Below are 26,657 nucleotides of genomic sequence, written 5' to 3'. Positions count from 1 at the left end.
TTACAAAGCAACTAAGATCTAAGCTGAAATGGGAACTACAAAATACCATGATAAAATGATAGCAAGAAAAACCCTTACATCACTAATACTTGGATAAGCTAAACAGGAAAGAAATAGACAAAGGAAAATTCCATGAATGGTTGAGATGTTAGGGTCTCAAAGCATTTATTATTTTCATTTTGTTGCAATTATTATTATTATTATTATTATTAGTTTTTCTTTTTTCAGTTTTGTTTGTATTTCTTGCCAAGTGTCTTCCTGACACGTATGTTTAAGAAACTCACTATATACAGATGTTGGACAAAATAATGGAAACACCTAGCATCATAATTTTGAGATATCTATAAAATCGTCAAAAGCTTGTTTATTTTTATGTTTTTTTTTATTTATTATTAGTGTTGCTTAATATGTTTTGCTAAAATTGCTGTTTCTTTTCAGGTATCAGCAGAAAAAGGTAATTAAAATTCATTAAAATGACAGATCTATCAGACTTTCAAAGAGGTCAAATTGTTGGTGCTCGTATGGCAGGTGCTAGCATAACGAAAACAGCCAAAATGTTTGGTGCATCAAGAAGTACTGTCTCGAAAGTAATGACAGCCTTTGAGAAAGAGGGAAAAACCTCCTCATCAAAACAAAACTCCGGAAGAAAACCAAAATTTTCACATAGGGACCATCGGACTCCTATGCAAATTGTTAGAAAGGATCACAAAAGTACAGCTCCCAAAATTACTGCAGAGCTTAATGACCACCTCCAGAACCTAATTTCCACAAAAACTCATCGCCAGGAGCTGCACGAAGCTGGATTTCATGGGAAGGCTGCAATCAGAAAACCACTACTTTCAAAAACAAACATTGCAAAGTGTTTAGAGTGAAGTAAAAACCTACAGAATTGGTCCCTAGAGCAGTGGAAGAATGTTATTTTCTCGGACGAGCCATCCTTTACCTTATTTCCGACCACCGGCCAAGTATACGTGAAGAGACTGCCAAAAGAAGCATTTGACCCAGAATGCCTTCTTCTAATTGTTAAACATGGAGGAGGATCTGTGATGATCTGGGGGGCTATATCTTGATTTCCCTTCATGGCAGAATTAATAGTCAAGACTATTTAAGCATTTTATCTGATCAAATTCATCCTATGGTTGTGGAACTGTTTCTGGAGGGAGACGCAATCTTTCAAGATGATAATGCACCAATTCACACGAGGAACATTTTAGTGAAGTTGAACATATTATCTAGCCACCACAGTCCCTAGATCTCAATATTATTGAACATTTATGGTACATTTTAGAAAAACAAGTAAGCAGTCGATATCCTCCACCATCACCACTACAAGAACTAGAGACTGTTTTAGCTGAAGAATGGACAAAAATTCCTTTGGAAACAATTCAAACTTTATACAAGTCCATACCTCATAGAATTCAAGCTGTAATTAATGCCAAAGACAGTCCATATTAAAATAAATTTGTTTGAAATTTTAAGGTGTTTCCATTATTTTGTCCAACCCCTGCACATTGATAGGCCATAAAAATAAACACATCAGATTGTTCATTTACAAAATCAAATAAAGTCATATAGAGAAAAGTTATTTACCTCAATGGTAAAACCCCATGAGTAATAGATTTCCTGGAATGACTAGGAGGATATTTAGAGAAAGTAGATGGTTTCTACTACTTAGGAGGCCTACTTAGCAGTTAGGCACTGAAAGTATAGTTGCTAGAATAAAAATGACTGGAGAAAGTTCAGAGAACTATTATCTCTGTTGGTAACAAAACTTTTGTAAGGGTTAAAGACTAACTATTCAATGCTTGTGTACAAACAACAACATTAGAAGGTAGTGAAATGTGGGCTGTGAACACAGAAGACATGTATGATGATGATGAATGTGTGTGTGTGTGTGTGTTTACACACATGCATGTGCATATGTGTGTTGAAAAATGGATGTTTCAAATGAGATAGTATAACAGTTAACCTTTGCTTAGATTCTAAGCCTTAGAACTTTATGTAAATCCAAGCTTATCCAACTTCCAATCAGGTTTTAAACATAATTTGTCCACAGACTATTGTCTGGTGCTGTGAACATTTGAATAGATTACAGAGTGTATATCCAAGAGCAGAATAAAACTGGAGATTCAGTTACAAAAATTTTTTTTATCATACCATCTTGAATTACATAATCTTTATATGTGTTTCACAAGCATTTACTAGTATGTTATGTGTTAATTGTTACATAGATGGTTGCATAATCACTCTATAATGCCAAGTCAACAGAAAAAAATTAATTCCATCCATGTTTGGTTACCAACGTCATTTGGTAGGCAGATCCAAGTTGAGAAATGCAAATATATTCTTTAGAATTTCCTAAATATAGCCATTAAAGAAAGAAATTTTACCATTTATATTTTATTGATGAGATAAAAAAAAAAAGAGTGAGTGAGGGAAGGAGAGATATACTGGTTATAAGTGTAGACAGGGTGTCTGGGGAAGGGAATAAAATCAGCTCCTAAACTGTCCATAATCAACGAAAGTACCAAGTTAACAGTGATAAATAGTGGAGGAGTTGCAGGCAGAAAAGGTCAAGTGCACACTCTCGCTCACACATATACACATACGTGTACATGAAAAGTTGTGTAATTTCAAGTACCTGCACACATGCATACATACACGGTTCATTTCCACTGATAAGAAATTTTCGATAATTTATGAATCTAGAGCGGGCTTGTATACTAGGTCTTCTCTTGATCTGGTTGGCAATGCAAGAATATGTATACATATACATTAACTGTTGACAGATCTACACTTACACACACACACACACACACCTCCATAACATGTGTACAATCACATGTTATGTAGAGAGACAAATAGAAAGGGAGAGAGAGAGAAAGTAGAAGAAAAAACCAGACGGAAAAAAGACGATATTTCAGTTCCATCTGAGACACTATTCAGAATATTTAACAGAGTAGTTAAGCTGAGATTAATCTTAAATAAATCAAGTTACATTCATCTCTGCCTATGCTCCATAGTCTGGACCAGGGGTTTTCAAACTGTGGTCCGCGGATAGCCTGCAACACTAACTTCAGAAAACTAGCAAACTAGCTGATTGCCTATCAGTCTGGTGGGCACACAAACCAGATTGATTACATCTTCACTAGACAATGAGACAGACAGACGATTGTAAAGGCAAAGTCTTTCCTAAGTGAAAAATGTACAACCCAACATAGTTTACTGGTGAGTGACTTCTGAATTAGAGCTAGAAGGACTCAAGAGAAGAAAACCAATCTGGAGAAGGAGGTTATGGAAGGCCAAAGATACAGCAAATCAACAGGAATTTAAAGATATTGTAATGGAAGCTTCTGGTAAGAAAGAGAAGCTGGAAACATATAGCTTAGAGGAAAACTGGAAGTTCCTGAAGGACAACCTACCGAGGGCTAGAGACCAAATTTGTGGCTGGTGCAAAGTCCTGGTCAGGCTGAGGGTGACGTAGTGGTGGAACAAAACTCTCTTTCAATATTTACATTCGATGGATATTTGTCCTCATCTTGTTTGTTGTTAACACAACATTTCGGCTGATATACCCTCCAGCCAGGGTATATCAGCCGAAACGTTTTGTTAACAAAAAACAAGATGAGGCCAAATATCCATCGAATGTAAAAATGTAAATAATGTACATAATTCCTCATCTCTTAAATATAGAACTGTAAGACTCTCTTTTGGTCAGGTGAATGGTTCTACTCAATGTGCAGGAAAGGTGTTGGACTAGCTGATTTCTTGAAGTTAGTATTGTAGATTATTAGGACATTTGCATCACAGGACTCCAGTAGCCCTAGTTACTCCTCATTGCAGGAACCAGCTCCATAGCTTCCATGCACATTAAAGAAGCCACCCAGATGCTGCCCAACAGGCCCATTGAAATCACTAGCCTCAAAGATAAGGTCACTGTCATTTGTCATTGAGGTAGTGGGCAAAAAGGTGTCATAAAATCAATTCCTTTGTTTGCCTGACAGCTCTGCTTAAGGAGAGTAGGTAGAAATAATAGCTGCTGTACTATTTTGCAAAACTAGTCTGACACACATTCTGACACCCTCAATCACTCTATCCACCAATTTTTCAGCAATATGTATGCCCACACCATTAACCCAATTATTATTACTGACTCAGAAGATTTTATACCTATGCTCTTTGCTGTGAGGAATCTGGAAAATTCTCCCTTCCATCTTACATTTTGAATGCAACATGCATCTATACACCTCCATTCAAGCATCTCAACAATCTTACCAGACCTACCTTTAAATGTACCTATGTTGAGTGAGCCAGCCCTAGGTGTGTGGAAGAGTGATAAAAGGGAACAAGGGAATAGAAGAAAGCATTCTACATCTGAAAAGAAGATTTGCACAGAAGTATGCCAACAGGCGTACCATATATGATAAGTCTGTTGCATTTAATTCACTATCATTCATTCACTTCACACCTGTTGCATCGACCAGAAGTGGGTGTGATATGCACAGTTGTTTGTGCAAAGATAAATAGTACTGATTAATTAATTCACTGGTTAGTACATTTGCATCATACTTCTGGAACAAACATACTAGCTATGCCTTTTTTTACATTGTAAAATAATAATATTGATAGAGTGCTGACGTCAGTGAGGGGAGTGGGAAGAGAAGAAAGCTCACAGTACAGATTGGTACAGAAGAAAGGTTTCTGGTATAGGAGGTGGGAGTGGCATTGCTGGGTATGCTGCAAATGAGCAAGACATATGTCTACATTGTGGCAGATACATAATAACGAGACAAGCTATAAATTTTTAATAGGCCCAAAATGAAACTTCTAACGAATGAGACATACAAAATGACATGAAGGAGTGGGTATACATATTTTCAGGACAGTACTAAAGTGAACTGGCTCGTAACAGCAAAGAGGCAATGACAGCACTTCATGATACTTTGACTCTAGACATGGTAGAAATACAAGTTGAAATGGAATAAAATGCTATATATATGATGTACTACGTGTTACCATAGCAACACCAGTCTGCACATTACACCTTCCTCCTTCCTTCCCCACTCAACTGAACAATGACTTTTACCAACTACCACTTTTGCCAAATGTCCTGAAGAAAAGGTTATAACCCCGAAATATAGAAATACAAAGTAAAACTAACTTTGTTCTGTTTTTTTTCCTTTTTGTATATATATAAACACACACACATATACATGTGTGCATATATGTGTGTATATGTATGTGTATCATCATCATCATAATTATCATCATCATCATTGTTTTAAAGTTAACTATCATATGATGTCTAAACAAGGGCATGTATACATACATTACATGTCCGCATATGACAGGCCTATTTTAATTTCCATCTACCTGATTCATTCACAAGGCTTTTGTTGGCCAAAGGATACAGTTGAAGATATTGGTGGTACACAGTGGGACATATATACATATATACAGATACACCACCAATTTTTCTACAATTGATGGTTCAGCACTCCTTTAATCAAGATCGGGGGTGGGGGACTTTTTAACCAATTACCCCAAAATATATTTATTTACACCAACATTACCCCCTTGATTTGAACAGAAGAAAATCATAGATTCTTTGAATTCAAAAGGGTTTATTGAATCTATTTATATGGAGAATACAATTATAAATATAAAAAGTATAAAACAAAAGTGATAAAATAAATTAATATCTTCATTATGAAACAAAAGGATTTTTCTAGAAACTTTTTCACTTCAGGTTTTGGAGAAATGATGTTTCATTTTTGTTACGGTTACATCAAAATTGAGGCATTTTGATGCCAGAGTAATTTGGATACAGTCTCTGGGGGTCCAATCAATTACTCTACTTCGGTTTTATGTTCATTAGAGAGGAAAATCCTTGTTTGCAAAGGTAGGTTGTTGCAAAAGGCAACAACTTTTAGACTGCCTCCTCATGCCAGAAGAAAAATTTCTGTTGTAACAAGGAATACGTTTTTCATATAATTTTACTTATGTCTAATGGGTCTTCATTACCCCCAAGAATTTCATTTGGACCCCACTTGGGATAATTTACCCTGGTTCACTGACCCCTGATCTAGATAAATTATAAGGGGGAAGCTGAAATTCCTGTGGTCTCCAGTCAAGTTCACTGCACAACCACAAGTGGCATTGTGTGTACCATGCATTTACATGCATTATTTGCACTGCACTTGTTAATAGTGATACCAAAATATTGAGTGATCCTCAGCTTATTAAGTTTGAAGTTACCTGCATATATGGCTACTACAGGTAAGACAAGTGACAGCATTAGAAGTAGTGTCAAAAGTAAATTCCCCTCTCAACCCAAGGTAACGTGGTGGTGGAACAATGTAGTTGACAGGGCCATTAGGGAAAAGAAACAGAAAACAGACATGGAAGGACTGGAAGAATGGTGGTAGCAGGGAATTGTATCAGATTGCCAGAAGGGAAGCTAGGAGACAGGTTTACTTGGGCTTCATGAAGATGATGACAAGTGACCGAGACCTTTGGAGATATGCTGTGCTTGAGAAGACTCGGCAAGCCAAGTGAGACTGTAACTGAGGCCTATGCCAGGGCGGCATAACCAGCCCATTTAAGAGTACCCTTCAATCTTTGGGCAATAAACTGTGCTTGCAAAGACTTGTTGAGTCAAGTGAAGTCATTGTCGTGGCCAATACCAGTACTCCCTGACTGGCACCTGTGCTGGTGGCATGTGAAAAGCACCATTCAAGCATGGTCATTGCCCGTGCCGCCTGACTGGCTCCTGTGCTGGTGGCACTTAAAAAGCACCACTTGAACGTGTCGTTGCTAGTGCTGCCTGACTGGCTCCCATGCCAGTGGCACATTAAAAGCGCCATTCGAGCATGGTCATTGCTAGTGCCATCTGACTGGCTTTTATGCCAGTGCTACGTAAAAAGCACCCACTATACTGTTGAGTGGTTGGCGTTCGGAAGGGCACCCAGCTGTAGAAACTTTGCCAGATCAGATTGAAGTCCTCAGTCAAGCCATCCACCCCATACCAGCATGGAAAGCAGACGTTAAATGACGATGATGATGATGATGATGACCCCTATTTCTGAGGTATTCAACTGCCATACCAGTGAATTCTATGTTTTACCCCCACTTGAAGGAATCGTTTTTTCCTCTCATTTGTTATATTATATACATACATGTGTATGAGTGTGTGTGTGTGTATAAGATCAACAAAAAAGTACTCCATCTGATGAGAGATAAATATTTAATAAACACAGTATATATTTTTATGAGCTACTAATAGTTTCATGTGATGAAAACAACTCAGTATTTGAAAACACATCTGGTGCTTTCACACAATCTTCAGTCTCTGCCCACATGGCATAACAAACTAAAACAGTATTATAGAATATATATATAAATATATAAATAAAAAAAAAATTTTTTAAGGGGTTTGTATGATAGTGTATAGAGGCATATATTGTTCAAAAGGAATTCCAATTCTGTCTGTTTTTTATGTTTTATTTATATTCTTATAAAATTAATGAGGGATATAGAATATGGAATATATAATATATATAGTAAAATGAAATGAAGTATTGAATGAATGAAATATTGAATATTAAATATATAAGGACTAGTATACTTTCCTACTTTCTAGCAGTCTTCAAGGTCCCGTGTGACAGAAGTCCCACATTAATTTTATAAGAATATAAATAAAAGATAAAAGATAGACAGAGTTGGAATTCTTTTGAACAGTATATATATATATATATATATATATATATATATATAGACACACACACACACATGCGTACGTGCATGTGTGTGCTTATATCATTTGCTTTTTACATAGGTTTCACCACTATCATTACTTGCATCCTCTGCAGTAGGTGTTTCAAGTACAATTAAATGCTGAATCACAATCCCAAAGAATTGTTGCAGTTCAGCAAGCTATTGCACTTGGAACAACCACTGCAGAAGATGCTGATAATCAAAATGGTGCAATGTACAGAAGGAACAAATGGTATAAGCTGCATCTTGTATTTATCATATCTTTTTTTCCAAAAATTTGCTTAGTACAAGGTAAGTGCTGAAAAGTTCCTCGCTTTTGGGTAAAAGAAAATACAGGAGATCAGTTAATTATGATTTTATCAAACATATTCCCCTCTCAGATTCACACACTTATTGTCTTTGAGCATACAATGGATAAATTTAGCCAGGGCAAAATAAGTAAGACAACATAAGGTAAATTTGCCTCTTTGATTCTGCAGAATTATATTAAAAAAAAAAAAGATTCCTACGCATCCTGAGACATCAGAAAAATCAGAATTGAAATAAAAAATTTAAATATCTAGGTCAAATGAAAGAAAATCAGGGGTAATGGAACATGATATGAAATTAATGAAACTCAACTAAATTTATAATAGTTTCTTTGTGATCTGCTGGAGTGGCTTTCTTCTTGATACATTTACACATCGTTGCATGAAAATTGAAAATAATCAAATTAGACAATAGTGTGGGGGAAACTTGACTTGGAATTCAAGAGAGAAAAGAATTTTTGATTGTTAAACACCTAAAATTATTCAGATATTTTATTAGCAACCTTAATTACAATCAGGTTGAAATTGAGGAAAAATTTCTTGAAAAAAAAAGTAACTGTCAGCTGACTATGTTTCAAACTCTCTCAACTTCAAAAACTATACTGACCAATTTTTACTCCCCAGTATTATGCAACAGTACAAAATGATGTTGCAATACTTGCAATGTAATGATTTCGAACAGGTAGAGAGAAAACGCTAAGAAATCAGAAATTACTTATTTTTCCTTCTGTTAATGAATACATACACAAGGAATGTTGAAGGAAAATTTCCATCAAAACTTGTCAAGTGTATACATAACAGGCTGCATATTGTTGGTTGGTCAACTACTTCGAAAACTCCAGCTTCTATATCCAGAATATAAATTCACATTTATACCAACAATAATTGGTGCATTTGATTTTGGATAAACTTGGGGTTGTCAGAAAAAGAAATCAACCAGCTAATCCACACATTGCAAATAGTCTGTGAGACAGTAAAATAGGCAAGTTTAAAATGTGAATTTACTTTTGTTATCCCCATTCAAACGACGGAGTTTTGTATCTATGTTGGAAACTTCCTCTGGGGAAGATTTCAACTAATTAAAAACAGAAGTAAACGTACGTAAGTGTGTATATATTTCGCCGATATTTATAAACAAAAAAAAAAAGTCTTGTTATCTCTATCAGAAATTTAGTTGTTACTCCGTTAGAAACTTGTTGCTAACAACGCTATTATTTACCAATTTGCGATGAGAAAAAGAAAAACAAACAAGTATTAGATGATCGATTTAATATTCCAAGAAAGCATTTATGATGTGAATGAAATTATAAAAGACTTGTTTAAGTTCGCCAAGTATTAACCATTAATGTGTTATTTCTGACAATAATCGCATAAATTTCCAGGTAAACAGTACATTCCACCATTTTTTTTTTTTACCAATTCTGTATTCTCCTTACTATTACTACTACTACTACGCGAGTAGGCATAAGAGATATGTAGAGGGCATTCCTGTAGAATAGAGTCGGAAATTATTTACTGCGCTAAAAACTAATTTTTTAGATGTGTATGTTTAAAATATTGTACGATTCTGGAAAAAAAAATTGTCCATGCTCCTCACCCTCGATTTTCGTAATTTTTCAGTTTTGATCTTATTTAAAAAAAACAAAAAAAAAACGGTTTACGTGTTAAACAATTAAGAATAATGATTCTTGGCGATCTTTCGTTCTCTGATCTAGAAACTGAAACTACATGGCAATGGCAGGCAAAATAAAATGAAAATGAAATTTTGTTCGATAGTAAATGACAAGATTCAGCAATGAAATAAAAGAGGAAGACTATTAGTCTATGAAAAGGAAAGTTAAGCCCTCTGTCACTTTCTTGTATCGTTGCGATTAATTTATATAATTCAGCTATATGCCGTCATTGACCAGTCAATGCGTTTGGTGAAATGCAACCTGTTCAGATGGAAAAACTTGGAGGTGTGTACGCAAACATAAGCAAAGTATTGAACAAGATTCTTTTTTTGGTTCTCGCCTTGTATAGCCTATGCATTGAAGAACAGTAGGCAACTACAAACATTATGTTGTTGTGGTGCAGGTCAGTGCCGCAGGTAAACAGCAATCAATATGGGCTTGCCTACCCCTTCCTCCTCCTCCCACCCGACTTTGTTGCCTCGTAACTTCCAGCAAGAGGATTATTTATTTTTTTAATGAACTTTCCTGCAAATACGCTTCGGATGGTGTAGATTCTGATTATATCCGGATATGTAGGGGAAAAATTTTTTTCGTGAGTGGGGTGAGGAGTTTTGGAAAATTCGCGCAAGACGGCTTTCTTTACTCATAACTTTCAGAAAAAAATGGGTAATTTTTTTTTTTTTATGAGATTTTTTATAAAATAGCTTTCAGAGTGTGTAGATTACGATTAGAGCGGAACTTAATGTGAGATAAAAATTAAAAAAATTGGCGGGGTCGTACACATACTGACACACGTCATATATATATAGAAAAATATTAAGGTACTCAGAAATCTGGATGTTTGTACATTTACAGATTTTTATTAATGTCACATATTAAATAAATTTGAAAACAATTTGAAAATCCTACACGACTAGGTGAAAAGCGCTTTATTTAATATGTGACATCAATAAAAATCTGTAAATGTACAAACATCCAGATTTCTGAGTACCTTAATTTTTTTCTATATAATTTCTGTACATCACCTCCAAACCTTCCAATATATATATATATATATATATATATATATATATATATATATATAGGCACTGTTATGGTATTAGCTGTCAGAAATGATGTAGTTTTGCATAACAATGACGAAAACCACATTTTTTTTACCCAGAAATTAATAAAAAAAAAAGAGAGAACAAAAGAAAGAGAAAGTCACAATTATAACGGCTTCCGATTGGCTAAAATTACAAATTTTTTTTTAAATTATGTAATTTTAGCCAATCGGAAGTCGCAACTGTGTCTCCATGGAAACAGCACACACACGCACAGAAGACGTAACCATTATGTGATCTCTCGACCTGGTAGAAATAGCAGCCAACGTCTAAAAACGAAAATTGATGAAACATTGTGTAATGGATCCGCTTATTTCGTCGCTTGTGACAGGCCCAGGTGCTTTCCATTTTTAGTATTATTAATATTAAAATCAAAATCAATCTCCAAGGAACTCACGGAATATACTATCGTTAAAGCACTTAGCGGGACGGATATATCGATATTAAATAAAGCACTTAAAGGACCCCATAAAGCGATGTTAAATAGACTCTCTATTTTCTTATGATAAAATTGTAAACAAAGTTTAAAAGTAAACGGTAGCGGTGGTAGTGCTAATAATAATATTATCAATATTATTATTGTATGAAGTGAACTGTTGACGACGACGATGATAGGATTGGTAGTTTTGTTTTCCCACCACCAAACTTTGTTTACAATTATTAATTTCTAGTCAAAATGAATGTGATTTTCACCATCAGCATTTAAAACTACACCAAGGTTTGAAAATTTTTTTTTTAAATATCTGGTGAAAATAGGAAATACTTCAAGTGATTTGGAAGAATTTTTAAAAAGATCCTCCTTTTCTTATATTTTAGTGTTTTTTAAAACAAATTATGATAAAAAGAAAACAAAGATCGCCCAATGACCATTTTGTCAGATTAGGTTTGTATTAGTTTCATTTCAAAGAAAACAATTCTTTCGCGTTTTTGTTGAGTTTCCGTAGTGCGGGAGGTGGTGATGGGGGGGGGGCTATATTCCTCCTAACCCCATCCGTTTCTGCAGAATATAAATCTGCTATGCTTAAAAAGAAACACTTCTGAAAAATTACGCTTTTTGGCGCACTAAATAATTTCCAGGCTATTCTGTAGGAATGCCCAAGCATACGTTATACACACAGATACATGATCGCTTCTTCTTGATATAATAGTTGTGTAAATTTCCATCAGTAGAACCGAGGTCTATATCATTGCTCCGCAAACTTTTTTCACTTGCGGTACGCTTATATTCTTTTCAAAATTCGGTGGCACACCTGAACTAAAAATATAACTAAAAGAATAGGGGGAAAAATTATATTCAGGTTACACTGCGGCACACCAAGCATCGTCTCATGGCACACCAGTGTACCGCAGCATACCGGTTGCAGAGCACTGGTCTATATGATCCTTGGAGGGGTCCATATAGGATATTGGTGTTAAAATTTATGTGCAATATATTGTTATACTTCTACAATCCACAAGATATTTTTACAATTCTTTTACACAGTTTTTAATAAAATTTAATTATAAAAAAATATAATAATGGGTATTTTTAAACGTCGAATGGCTATGAGGGTCCGTCTTAGAAAAACAGATATTAAAGGGGTCCATAGCTAAACAAAAAAAAATGGTTGAGAACCGCTGACCTGTATCATCTCGACCTCCATTACATTTGTGTTCTGAAATGGCTCTTAAGACCAGCGGTTGACTTGCAAGGCTTCAAACAAACAAACAAATATACATACATACATACATACATACAAAAGTGCATGCATGCATACGCACCTACATATATGTACATATCACGAATTCTAGGAACATATTCACGAGTTCTAGGTACCGTTTTGATCCGTAGAAAAGAGTTTTGTCACTTTCTTAATCACCGGTTTGAATCTGCGACAAAGAAATCGCCAACACAAACGCACGCACGCACGCACATCCATCAATTACGTTCGTATATGCATGCAAGCACTAACAAACTTGGTCGGGATGTTATGAACGAACGAGGTGAGCCTCCACGAGATAGCACTGACTGCTAGAAACAGCAGCCAAATTCTCGTCAAATCACATCACACCCGTCTTATTTATAAAGGAACATACATGAAGCAATGTAGTATCATCCAAGATACAAGTAAAAAAAAAAAATAGATAGGTCACGACTAGAACGTCAGTTATATGTTCGCTCGACAGGAGAGGAGCTAGGGCTAAACAATTAAATAACTTCGTACATACCTTGCAAGGTTTTGCACTGACTTCGTAAGATTTTGTATTGAATGGGACAGAGATACATCCCCTTCCGGAGCCTTTGCTGTAAGGTAAACATTTTCACCAGGTTCCTTCACATTTTCTTCATCATTATCCATGATTATGTCCAGTCCGCTGCCAGAGGTGTACTGCCCAAACCTGGCTAATTTACTTTCAGTATCGTAAATTTTCTTCCCTCTTATCTCTTGTACTTGTCATATTTAACCATTCGTATTGTCTTTCGTATAAAAAGAAGCTACAGCAAAATTTTATTCACTCGTTTCTCATGTGTAATCCAAAAAGAAAAGAAACGGTTTAGGTGGCAGGTAACAGACGTGAGTGTATCTGGGATCGGGTTTCGTCAAGCAGTCATACACAGTTGCGAAAAATATTCTTGTATTAAAAACTCTCCGAAAATTTTCACCTGCTTTAACAGTTCCTCAATTTTCTTTAGCGTAACATGCTTCGATATTCATAAATAATTTACAATGAATAAATTAGTAAGAAATCGATTTGGGAATAAACAGCGGAAAGGCTAGTAATCTAAGGGTTGCCCTGTAATTCATTCGCTTCATGCACCTTTTAGTGTTTATATTTCCTGACAACCATTATTCGCTGCTTTATTACTGAAAGAACATCTGCATTCATACAAAGCTAGCTGCTAGCCGTAAAGAATGTTGTTTTATCTGGGACGCCTACATTTGTTAGTTGTTTATTTTTCTACATAGACCAGAAAACGGATCTTTATCAACCAACGTAATCACTTTGATTTAACTCTCAACCAGTCTATATCTTTAATCGCTCCTCTTTAGTTATTCATTATACAATGAGTTGCTGTCACATATATCTTTAATCCCAGCCGTATTATTAACCCTTACAGGACTTCATGGATCGATACTGTTTTATTTTTTTTATGATCCGATAAATTTATAAATACATCTGCAACTGTAAATACATACAAAGAGGGGCAAAGCCGGAGAAACTGGGTCTGTTACTTTAAGATTAGAATATATTAAAAACTTTTACTTAAATTCTATGTTTATTAGTGCTGAACATAATATTAATAGGAACTGTAAGCTATCTGTGGTATGACGTCATTGTCTGGGGAGGCTGACAGGAAGGGCGAGTTGACCAGAAGGGGAAAAAGGGCAGAGGGAGCCTCGATCGGGATTCGTGCCCTTTTTCGAACGGGGTTGTGGTCAGGACAAGACGTGTTAAGCGACGGTCTAGGTTTGGGAGAAGCAGCTGCTATTCCTGGTGTACTTTGGGTCGGGGCAAGCTTCAAGGATTGGATACCGCAAGACAGACTCGCAGTCGAGGAAAAGAAAACCGAGGTAAGGCGATTACATCTACTCGTATGTACACACCACAAACTATTTCGGCCCCACGTGCAGAAATTCGCCGCGATGGCAGCCACCAAGATTAGGATCGCCAGCGGTGTGATCGGGCCTTTTAATGGCGAAGGAGATGTGATGGCTTGGATACGAAAAATTAGGCTCGTTGCCAAGCTGCAAGGAATAAGTGATGTGGCGAGTCTCATGGCTCTATACTTGGAAGGGAGCGCCCTGACCCTCTACCTAGAAATGGACGAGGAAGAAAGATTAAGTGCAGAGAACGTCGAACGGAGGTTGAGGGAAGCGTATACGGAGAGCGAGTACGCTGCCTTCGTAAAACTAGGAACGATTAGATGTGAGGGGGGGGGGGGAGAACAGGTGGATGAGTACGCGGCGGAAGTGCGAAGACTGGCCACGCTGGCTGGGTTTATCGGAGAAGGCCTGGACAGAGCGGCGCGGCTGGCGTTTGTAAATGGATTCCACGACGACGTAGGGATCCGATTGCAGCAGTTGCCTGGCGGGAGAAAGATGGCGCTGAGCGCGCTAGTAGCGCAAGCTCACGTGTTGACATAGCACGTCGGCCGGAGCCGATAGCGATGGCGGCGACAGAGGCGCGTTCCGACAGACGACAGCCTGAGAACGGCGTGAGGAAGCCTACCGAGCAACGACAGCGGCCGTTCTCGGGCCGGTGTTTCAAATGTCAGGGGCCGCACATGGCGAGGGAATGCGCCGAATCGGGGCCCGTCTGCTATCGATGCAGTAAGACTGGGCACATCGCCCGTGATTGCGACCAGGGAAACGACCGTGGAGAAGTTGCTGCCTCTCAAACTTTCCCCGCAACCAAGTAGAGGCGCTGCCCGTGGTCGAAGTCGAGGTCGAGGGGAAGAAGTTCAAGGCCCTCGTGGACACGGGTTGCACGACTACCCTCGTGACGCCAAGGGTGGCGAAGAAATGGGATGGGACGAGTAGCGTCCGCGCGGTCGACGGTAGAGAGATCCCGTTGCAGGGGCAGCTCCAGTCTGGAGATAGCGTTACCGAGCGCGGCGCTGAGGCTATGGGTGATCGTGATCGACTATGTGATAGACGGGGTTGATGTCGTGTTGGGGATGGACGCCATCAACCGTCTTGGTGGCGTTAGGATTGCAGGAGATGAGGTCACGTTCGGAAGCGTGGGGGCATCGTGCGCCGTGAGTCGGGACCGCCAGGGAGAGCAGAGCCCCGTCGAGGACAGCGCCGCTTACACCATCGAAGACAAAGATTTTCAGGCGGCGTTTGATGGTCGGAGGTGGACGATAGAGTGGCGATGGAAGGACGAGCCCCCACTACTAAAGAACAGGGTGAGCTGCTACCAGCATACGTTGAAAGGTCACGCCGACGTCGAGTTCGACGAGGAGGTAGAGAGATGGATCAAGGAAGGAGTCCTTGTCCCGTGGAAAGAGGAGGTGGTGAGTGGAGTACTGCCTCTGATGGCGGTGGTGCAGCCGACGAAAGGAAAAGTCAGACCGGTGCTGGACTTTAGGGAACTGAACGACCATATATCGTGCCACACGGGAGGCGAGGCAACGGACGTTTGCGGTGAGACGTTACGTGTGTGGAGACAGTCGACCAAGGCAGCGACGATCGTCGACTTGAAGTCGGCATATCTGCAGCTCCGTGTGAGTGACAAGCTGTGGCGATACCAGCTGGTGCGGTACAAGGGCCGGACGTACTGTTTAACCAGGCTGGGTTTCGGGCTGAATTCCGCTCCGAAAATTATGGCGATGGTGCTCAAGTCCGTCCTAGGGAAAGAGGAGAGGTAAGGAAGGCCACCAGTTCCTACATCGACGACATTTTGGTTGACGAGACTGTAGTGCCAGCCACCGAGGTAGTGAGACACCTGGAGAGGTTCGGGCTGGTTGCGAAGCCGCCTGAGTCGATGGTGGGGGGAGCTGCACTGGGGCTGAAGCTACAAAAAGACAGATCGGGCGAGCTGGTGTTCCGGAGAGGAAACGAGATCCCAGAGCTGAGTTCCAGCGTCAGCAGGAGAGAGTTGTTCTCGGTTTGTGGGAAGTTGATCGGACACTATCCGATCGCTCGTTGGTTGCACATTGCATGTAGTTACATCAAGAGACGAGCAGAGGGGGAGAGTTGGAGTGACAAGGTAGGAGAGGCGACGATGGCGATGATGCGGGAAATCCTGGAGAGAACGAGAGCGGAAGACCCGGTTAGAGGAAACTGGTATGTGCCCAAGACGGAGTGCGGGACGGTTTGGTGTGATGCTAGCAGTATAGCGATAGGGGTTGTGTTGGAGATCGAAGGTGCTGAGGTGGAGGATGCGGCCTGGCTACGGAAAGCGGACGACTTCAACCACATCAATGTCGCCGAACTAGATGCGGTGCTGAAAGGGGTGAACTTGGCCCTGAGATGGGGACTGTGTTCGATCGAGATCCGGACGGATTCGGCCACCGTGGTCGGCTGGGTAGGAACAGTAATTACCAGCGAGAAGAGAGTCCGGACGAAAGGTGCCGCGGAGATGTTGGTGAAACGCCGCCTAGGAGTTCTGGGAGAGCTGATCGCTGAGTTCGGACTGAAGCTGAATGTGGTTTTCGTGCCTTCGGAAAGAAACAGGGCGGACGCACTGACCAGCGTGAAAAGGGCGTGGCTGGAGGAACCGGAGGAAGCAAGGAAAGGGATAGCGGCAGCGTGTCGGCTGGGTGACTCCGAACTGAAGGAGCTACATGCTATGCACCACTTGGGGGTGGATAGGACCCTGTATCTGGCGAAAATGGTTGATGCTGACGTCACTAGGAGAAACGTTAAGAAAGTGGTCGCGAAATGTGACAGATGCCAGTCCATTGACCCCGCCCCGGGTGGGCATGAGCAGGGGAACCTCTCAGTAGAGTGCAACTGGAGGAGACTGGCTGTGGATGTGACGCACTACCGTCAGGAAATGTATCTCAGCATGGTCGACTGCGGGCCGGGCCGGCTGGCCATTTGGAGGGAGCTGAGGACAGGCATTGCCGATGAGATTGCCCGCATTCTGAACGGGATATTCTTGGAGAGGGGTCCTGTGGAAGAACTGCTAATGGACAACGGGGCGGCGTTTCGTTCGGAAGCGTTGGGAGAGATGCTTGACCGGTGAAAGGTGCGACGATTATTTAGAGCGGCGCATAGGCCGAGTGGCAACGGAATCGTTGAGAGGCACCATCGGACGATCAAGGCCATGACTGAAAGGGGCACATTTCGCCCCTGGAAGCGGTCTACTGGTATAACATATCTCCCCGATCCGGACAAGCGGAAGAGTCTGTGCCGCACAGAGCGATGTTCAAATATGAATGGAGGCATCCCAGTAAGACGCCGGAGTTCTGCGAGGAAGAGAAGGGACCCGCCGGCGTGAAAGTAGGGGAGGAAGTTTGGGTCAAGCTGCCGAAGGCACGCTGCACATCACAATAGGGCAGGGGAACAGTGACAGCGGTCAATTCCAGAAACAATGTATCTGTGGATGGAATGCCGCGTCACGTGCTGGATCTGCGCAGGATAGCCACTTCGTCGGATGAAGAGTGCGATGGAAACGAGCCACCTAGCTTGAGCAGATCTCGACGTGTAGGGCGCCCGCCCGGTTGGATGGCGGACTTCGAATTGGAGTAGGGGTGAACGTGATCTTTAAGATCAGGGTGGCGTGTGGTATGACGTCAGTGTCTAGGGAGGCTGACCGGAAGGGGAAAAGGGCAGAGGGAGCCTCGATCGGGATTCGTGTCCTTTTTCGAACGGGGTTGTGGTCAGGACAAGACGTGTTAAGCGACGGTCTAGGTTTGGGAGAGGCAGCTGCTATTCCTGGTGTACTTTGGGTCGGGGCAAGCTTCAAGGATTGGATACCGCAAGACAGACTCGCAGTCGAAGAAAGGAAAACCGAGGTAAGGCGATTACATCTACTCGTACGCACACACCACACTATCAACAAAGCAAAACAACATAACATTATAGACAAACTTGAGGGCTACAACACAGAATTGACACGTTTTAACAAACATTATAGTGGCATTGCTCGTCTATCAACGTGTTTGTATTGAAGTTTATAGACCGTTTATATCAACATTTAACGAACACACCGAGAGGGTATTTCTCCATGTGGCCCCTGTTTACAGACACGTTCAATAATAAGCTTCACAAAAACCAAGTGTTAGAACAAAATACCTATGGCAAAAATTGCCATAACACTATATGTATGTATAAACTGTGTGGTGATAAACACAAGGTTTATATCGTTTTACACAGAGGTTTCGTGAGTTTACAATAACACTTTGTAACATGGAGGGGATATTTGAAAGTATTGGATTTGTTGTCTATATACATACATACATACATACATACATACATATATGCATATGTATATACATATATATACATGTATGTCTACATACGTGTATGTATATATATATATATATATATATATATATATATATACAATTAAACCTTGGGAGAGGCATTATGCCGGTAATAAACACACGCACTGGTTCAGTCCTTTATTAATTTATATAGTTTTTTGTTAAATTATTTCATTGCACTCTTGCAATCTCTTCAGTAACTTGTCTCTCCACTTCCATTTATTTTGAACTAGCAGTATAACCCGACCTTGTCCGGGTGTGACTTATTATGCCATCTACGATAAGTCTTGCTAGCTGAAAATCAACTAAAAAAGAAAGCCTTACAAATATGTTCAAAATTCAAAAGACGATGAAATTGATAGGGAAAGTCTGAAGGCTGTTTTGCGTAAAATTATTAAGCATACGTAAATTTCATCCGTGTAATTGGCTATAGAAATGCTTGTGCAAAACAACTTTTTGCGCTGCCCTGATTATACATAGCAGGGTAATCCCTTTTAGCAGGAGCTAGGACGGCAATTTCTGATGAAGCAATTGCTGGCGATCTGTTGCTACACAGTTTTGCCAGAATTCTATCAGATTGGGCAGAAAGATGTTGAACCATTTTACATTATGTTCAAAATAGCTTCTGGAATGTGGTGCATTACTTCAGTTTGTTGCTGTTAATTTAAACCGGTTGCTGTCTTTCCCCAGCAAACTCTCTTCTTTGGAGGCATAATCTATGTATATATTAAACAGAACAACAAAAGTTATAATAGATGGCAGTGTCGGTACTTTTCATATATCTGTAATTTTTCAGATTAACACCCGCACGATTACCCAACCCTAATCCTAACACAAACCCTAACACTAACCCTAATCCTAACCCTAACCCTAAAAACCGTAACCCTAACATTAATCCTAAACCCTAACCCTGACCCTAAAACCCTAACCCTAACACCCTAGTGAAAATCGTGGTAAATTTACAAAACATTGACGAACATGAGTTATATTTTACTGAATGATTGTGTACTTGCACGTGTATGCTTTTGAGAGAGCGAGAGAGGAAGAGGTAGAGAGGGGGAGAGAAATGAATAGGGGTAGTTAAAAGTTTTCTTATGACTGCTTCTCTTCACTGCCTATTACTTCATTAGAAATCTAAGGATGCACATAAGCACATAATAGAGAAAAATGAAACAAATATGGACGACTTGCTCCGAAACACCACCGAGTGGGGAACACTTCTCAAAAATAACCGGCAGTTGTTTCCTTCAAAATTCCTACATGCTTGAAATGTACATACATCAAGGTACATTTGTACAAAATTTCATGAAAAAATATTCATTTTCCTGGAAGTTAAGAGGAATTTAAGTGGAATTTCCGAATATTGTACCCCACCCCCTTCCAAAACACTTTCACCGAAAATTTTTGTATATTTGGAATCTACATAATAAATAATATATGCATAGAAAATTTCATTAAAAAATATTCATTTTTATGAAAGTTATGATCTTCCAAAGTTGGGGGATACAACTCTGTAGTTATGCCATCAATGTTTTGTAAATATACCACGATGTGAATGATTGTGTTCACTTGCACGTGTATACGTTTGAGAGAGCGAGAGAGGAAGAGGGGGAGAAATGAATAGAGATTGAGAGCAATGTGTATGGTGTTGTCACAGGTCATGTATGTGCGGTTGTGTGTGTTTTTACGTATCTATGTTATGAAAAATAGGTAAAGAATACTGAGATGAAAGTTTAATCTATGACGTTGTATGTATCACTTTCTCTCTCTCTCTCCCACTCCCTCTTTTACTCTTACTCTCTATATTTTTATGTTGAGCGCGTGTGTAAGAATGGCGTTCCAGGTAGCAGGGATGAAATATAAAAGTTGCTAGAAACAACAGCCAAATCTCCCTTAAATCACACAAAGTAAACGGAATTTAAAAAATCTAATTATTGCACTGGAAAGTTCAGATCGAGAAAATTCCATTGATGTAAAAATTTTTACGAAAAAGTGGAAAATGTGGATTTCTATAAACATCCAAAAAGCCTTCACACAAACACACAATTTCAGATTTATATATTAAGATGTATGATCTGGCGTTGTTTTGGCGTCGTTTAATAATAATAATCAAAAACAAACCTCGGTGCTCTACCAGCATGCCAAAGAACAACATGGTGGTGTACTGGACAGAATTAGCATAGAAATCCTGTCTAGACACCCCGGTGACGCATCGTTGCGACAAATACAGGAGTCGGTCCTCATAACTGAAACGCAACCAATTTTAAACACCAAATACACGTAGTTGCATGTGTTGTTCACACATATGATGCGGAATATGAACGTAAATAAATTAATTAAAAAGTCTCTATCTGATCTGATATAAACGAAATTGTTACAAACACACATATGGACGCACATACTTACATATAAGCACGAACACATAAGTGCGTGCACACATATGAGCGTGCACACATACGAGCTTGCACACACTCACATGCTCATACCAAACAGTTTCGAAACAACGCCAAAACAACGCCAGATCATACATTCAAAATAAATGGAAGTGGAGAGACAAGTTACTGAAGAGATTGCAAGAGTGCAATGAAATAATTTAACAAAAAACTATATAAATTAATAAAGGACTGAACCAGTGCGTGTGTTTATTACCGGCATAATGCCTCTCCCAAGGTTTAATTGTATTTCTTTCAACACACGTATCCACATCAAGAATCTTGCACACGAAATACACATACGAAATATATATATATATATATATATATATATATATAATACAAAAAATATATATGCATGTATACACACATATATGTATATACTTTCATCTACATGTGTATATAGATGCATATCAGGGTACAGGACGTTAAAACAATGAACTACAGACAACGGCACGAACACATAGGAAAACAGAAAGCCACTTGGAATTATTCATCAGCTGCCTCTATTCTAACTCGACGTTTCGAAGATATATATATATATGTATGTATGTATGTATATATATATATATGTGTGTGTGTGTGTGTATGTTTATGTTTATATAATGACTATCATCAGCATAATTTAATGTTCCTTTTTTTCTTTTTCCCCGCTGACATGGGTTGGAGAGTTTGACAGAAACCAACGAACTAAAGAGCTGCACCAAGCTTCAGTGTCAACTTTAGCGTGGTTTCTACAGCTGAATACCCTTACTAACGCCAACACCTTTACAGAGTATGAACGTACGTACGTATGTATTTATAGGGATTGCTCCAACTTCACAGATGATTGCAGTCTCTGAGCTTCCTCGTTGTCAATAGCCTTTCTTACCTTCTGTCTATGACCTCTCTGATGACTATTCAACGCCGCTGCAGATCTGATTGGTTCGAAAAGCAGGTAACAGACGAAAGTTGTGACTTCCACTGGGTTGATCGGATCACCTTGTGAAGTATGATCTCTGTGAACCGCCATATGTCTCTTTAGAGTCGAAACCGACTTACAAGTCCTTTCACACACACACAACATACGTCGAGTCACACGGTCTAGGAGGAAAGACGTCCTCGGCACAAACCACAAAAGAGATACAAAGACTGCATAAAAGGCAACTTGAAGGAATTGCACATCAACGTAAAGAACTGATAAGAAGTGGCTTTGGAAAGAGCCGAATGGAAGAAGCGAATAAGTGAAAGTAATGTTGCATGCACTTGAACGTTCATGGGGCTCCAGATAGTTGACTTACTTAGTCTTGCAAAGGAGCACACAGCCAAACATTCCACACCTGCAGCACAGTGAGGTTTTGATATCAGCCCTTCCGTAGCCAGCGCTTTAGGTTTCCGTGCTCAAGGTGACCCTTTTCAAACGTTTTTCAACTTTCCTTTACACGCTTCTTCCATTCAGCTCTTCTAAAAGCTAGTTCTTCCTCTCAGTTCCTTAAATTGGTTCTCAGTTCTTTCAGTTTGCCTTTTATACAGTCTTTGTACCGCTTTTGTGATGTGTGCTGAAGAGCGCACAGCTCGCCATAGAACAGCTGCTTTGGAATCCGTGTACCGCTTTTTGTGATGTGTGCTGAAGAGCGCACAGCTCGCCATAGAACAGCTGCTTTGGAATCCGTGTACCGCTTTTGTGATGTGTGCTGAAGAGCGCACAGCTCACCATAGAACAGCTGCTTTGGAATCCGTGTACCGCTTTTGTGATGTGTGCTGAAGAGCGCACAGCTCACCATAGAACAGCTGCTTTGGAATCCGTGTACCGCTTTTGTGATGTGTGCTGAAGAGCGCACAGCTCACCATAGAACAGCTGCTTTGGAATCCGTGTACCGCTTTTGTGATGTGTGCTGAAGAGCGCACAGCTCACCATAGAACAGCTGCTTTGGAATCCGATTATCTTCCATATGCACAACATGCCCAGCCCAACGCATCTGAGTTGATATGGCGAGTGATTGAATGCTTGTGCATCCTGCTTTTGCAAAGACTTCTGTTTCAGGTGCTTCACTTTGTCACTTCATGTTGCGTATGTGTCGCAAACATTTTTGACGAAAGCGCTCAAATAGCTTGAAATGACTAAGTTGCACTGTCCATGTTTCAGAAGAATATATTCCTTTCTATTATAGACATAAGGCCTGAAATTTGGGGGAGGAGACTAGACAATTACATCGACCCCAATGTTTCACTGGTACTTAATTTATCGACCCCGAAAGGATGAAAGGTAAAGTCGACCTCAGAACGTAGTGAGGGGCGAAATACAAATTTCTTTATTGCCCACCACGGGCTAAATATAGAAATGGACAGAACAACTGATGGGATCAGTAAATCGGTACGATTTTACATAAAATATGACTTTTAAAAATTTAATAAAATATATAAAAAATCGAATGAAATTAACAATACAGAGACAATACAAATGAAGCGATGATCAGGCCACGCTCCGACCCCACAAGCCCCGATCTATCGCTGGTACCTTTTTTTCCGTCTATTCACAAGGTTCCTTGCACGCACAACACTCGTGCAACGTGCTTCCATCTCTTTTGGAACGTTACACTCCGACAGACATCTCTTCTCCAGCCACACCTTCCTTTTCAAATGAAAAGTAAAAAGCGATCGTAAATTTGTGAAGGGCGAAATATCGCTAATCATTTTGCCCGGCGTACTAAAACGATTCTGCCATCGCCGCCTTATTTTCGGAAGAATGTAATAAAGCCGTTAGTATGTACGCCTTGTAAATGCTCATCTTGGTCTTATTGATGATGCTGCAATTTTCCCAGACTCTCTTTTCAAGCTTCCCAAATGCTACAAATACTTTCCGAATGCGTAAGTGTATTTCTGCGTCTAGGGGACTATCTCCCGACCACATACTGCTCAGGTAAACGAAAAGTGTCAACTAGACCCAATCCTTTACTACGTACACATACATACGTATGTGTGATTTTGCTTGTACAAACATGTATGTATACATACATACATACACACACACACACACACATCCAAGCAGTACCATCATCTTTAAAGGTGTAGTAACGCCGTACGCATGCGTAGTCTCACGCATGCGTGGAATTAAACAAGCAAGCGTTCCCGCTTAATTCTATCTCTTTTACGGTCGGCCGACCATGAGCATGGACGTGTTAAGCTGTCTCTCTACATCTTTCGGACTTACACTCGACAGCTCGCTTGCAACTACATACCCACGTCCCAACAACTATGCTCACACACAACAGAAGCTGTAACAACAAGAACTAAAGATGTATATATTTACCACCTGAATAAAGTGTTGTTTAAGTTGATAGTCTGGAGTTCAGCGTTCCGTTTATATTCTTAATTTTATATAGGAAGGTCAGGTATACATCTAATGATGTATAACCAACTTTCCTATAAAGGCATAAAAAAAGCATCCATTTTACTCGATGTTGTGGCGAGAGTCACGACATCCGCTGCGCGAATAGACTTGACCGAATGACTATAAATAGTCTGAGTGAGAGACGAACAGAGTTGGCGTTAATCGAAGGAAGTCGTAAGGTGTCGTTTTGGTAGTTTGTCGGAACAGCGTTTGTTGGTTCGTGGAGAGTTTGTTGGATTGTTACGTTGTTGTTACCCTGCTTCGTTTATATATTTTATTGTTACTACACGGTTATAGTGTAAACAAATAACGCCGTAAATATTGGCGATACAACAATATTGGCGACGAGGATTCGAAGCTCACGCAAGTCAGTTAACAATTTTTTGTGACACAAAGTTGTTAATGATGGAAGACCTATTAGCTTCTAGGTAATCTTCAAGTTTAGGGGGATAAAAAAATAAATAAAAGGGCATCCAGCAGTAGAAACTCTGCCAAATTAGATTGGAGCCTGGTGTAGCCATCCGGTTGCACCAGTCCTCAGTCAAATCGTCCAACCCATGCTAGCATGGGAAGCGGACGTTAAACGATGATGATGATGATGATGATTCAAGGGAAATAACTGAACGACTTACCAGTATTATCCGTTTTCTTCTAGCTGTTTATAAATAAATCACACCCTAATCCTAACGTCAATCAAATCACGTGTGTGATTTATTTATAAACAGAGATGTACGGAGAATACTGGTAAGACGTTCAGTTACTTCCCTTGAATATTTTTATTTATTTTTTTTATCCCCCTAAACTTGAAGATTACCTAGCTTCTATAATACAGTTGCATAACAGCAACAGGAGTTGCAGAAACAACTACTTCAGCAACAAGGAAAACAACAACAGTTCATGTAGCTATGTCTTAAGAAGTCCAGAAACACTACAAGTTCGTTTTCGCCAGACGACATATCGAACTCTATAACACAATTCAGTTATGACCCAAAGGAGGGTGTAGCGTTTGTGGCATACTTTAGAAGGTACGGAGAAATCTTCAGGGAAAATTGCAAGTCGTAGACGGACAACATAAAAGTAAGACTACTATGTAAATTAGCGCCAGCTGAACATGAAAAATATTCTAATTTCATATCTCACCCACCCAAAAAAAACCTATAAAATTTGTATTCAGGAAATATCAAAAATATTCAGTAATAAGAATTCCCTATTTAACACTCGATGGCTGTGTTGTTATCTAGTTAGAAAAGAGGATGAAGACTTTGTCACGTATGCCGGGACCGTAAACCGAATGTGCGAAAGCTTTAAACTGAAGGAACTAGCTCCTAATATGTTTAAGTGCCTCATATTTGTACAAGGGCTTGTGGCAAACAAAGATGCGAAGATACGTGCAAGAATTTTCACAAAACTTGAACAAGCGGACCAAAGTTTAACCCTGCAGAAAGTTGCAGAGGAGTGTCAAAGAATGGTAAACTTAGGTCAGGACATTATTTACATTTGACGGATATTTGTCCTCCTCTTGTTTGTTGTTAGCACAACGATACACCCTCCAGCCTTCATCAGGTGTCTTGGGGAAATTTCGTACCTGGGTTCTCATTCCTAAGGGTTTTTTCGATGTTATTATTATTATTATTATTAATATTATTATTCAGGTCACTGTGTTAACAACAAATAAGATGAGTACAAATATTCGTCAAATGTAAATAATGTACATAATTCCTCATCTCTTAAATATAGAACTGTGTTAGCTCAGGACGTAAAGAAAATTGAAGAGGAGTTCTCACAAATACATGCATGTCGACTGGGAAGGTATAAACAAAGAAATGTTAAGACCAAACACATGCTACGGATGTGGAGCCCTACATTTCAGAAAGGATTGTCCTTTCAAAACGCAAAAATGTTACAGTTGCCAAAAACTAGGACACAAGAGCTCACATTGCAGAGAAAAGTTAAGAAGGCCAAACATAAAAAATTCTAAAGTTTTCTCAACGGAAAGTACAAGCGACACCAAAAAGAGGAAATTTGTACAAGCAAAAAATAAATGAAGTGAGTATTAAATTACAACTAGATACCTGTA

At 39.6% G+C, this 26,657-nt stretch overlaps 1 protein-coding gene across 4 annotated transcripts in view; it reads right to left on the bottom strand.

The window, feature by feature from the left end:
- Nucleotides 1-26,657, bottom strand: part of LOC106882414 (monocarboxylate transporter 6) — an 87,309-nt gene that overhangs the window by 44,843 nt on the left and 15,809 nt on the right. Inside the window, exon 1 of one of the 4 annotated variants that reach the window (XM_052976015.2) lies at nucleotides 13,069-14,902. The exons of the other annotated variants lie outside the window; for them this stretch is intronic. Coding sequence (XP_052831975.1) covers nucleotides 13,069-13,199 — 131 coding nt within the window. The 5' untranslated portion in view covers nucleotides 13,200-14,902. Of the gene's footprint in view, nucleotides 1-13,068; nucleotides 14,903-26,657 lie in introns of those variants that run through there. 4 annotated transcript variants of the gene reach the window in all.

Source organism: Octopus bimaculoides, chromosome 23 (assembly GCF_046866305.1).
Source record: "Octopus bimaculoides isolate indiv1 chromosome 23, ASM4686630v1, whole genome shotgun sequence".
NCBI lineage: Eukaryota > Metazoa > Mollusca > Cephalopoda > Octopoda > Octopodidae > Octopus > Octopus bimaculoides.
Note: the sequence above shows the minus strand (reverse complement) of the source record. Positions and strands in the feature narration are given on the sequence as shown.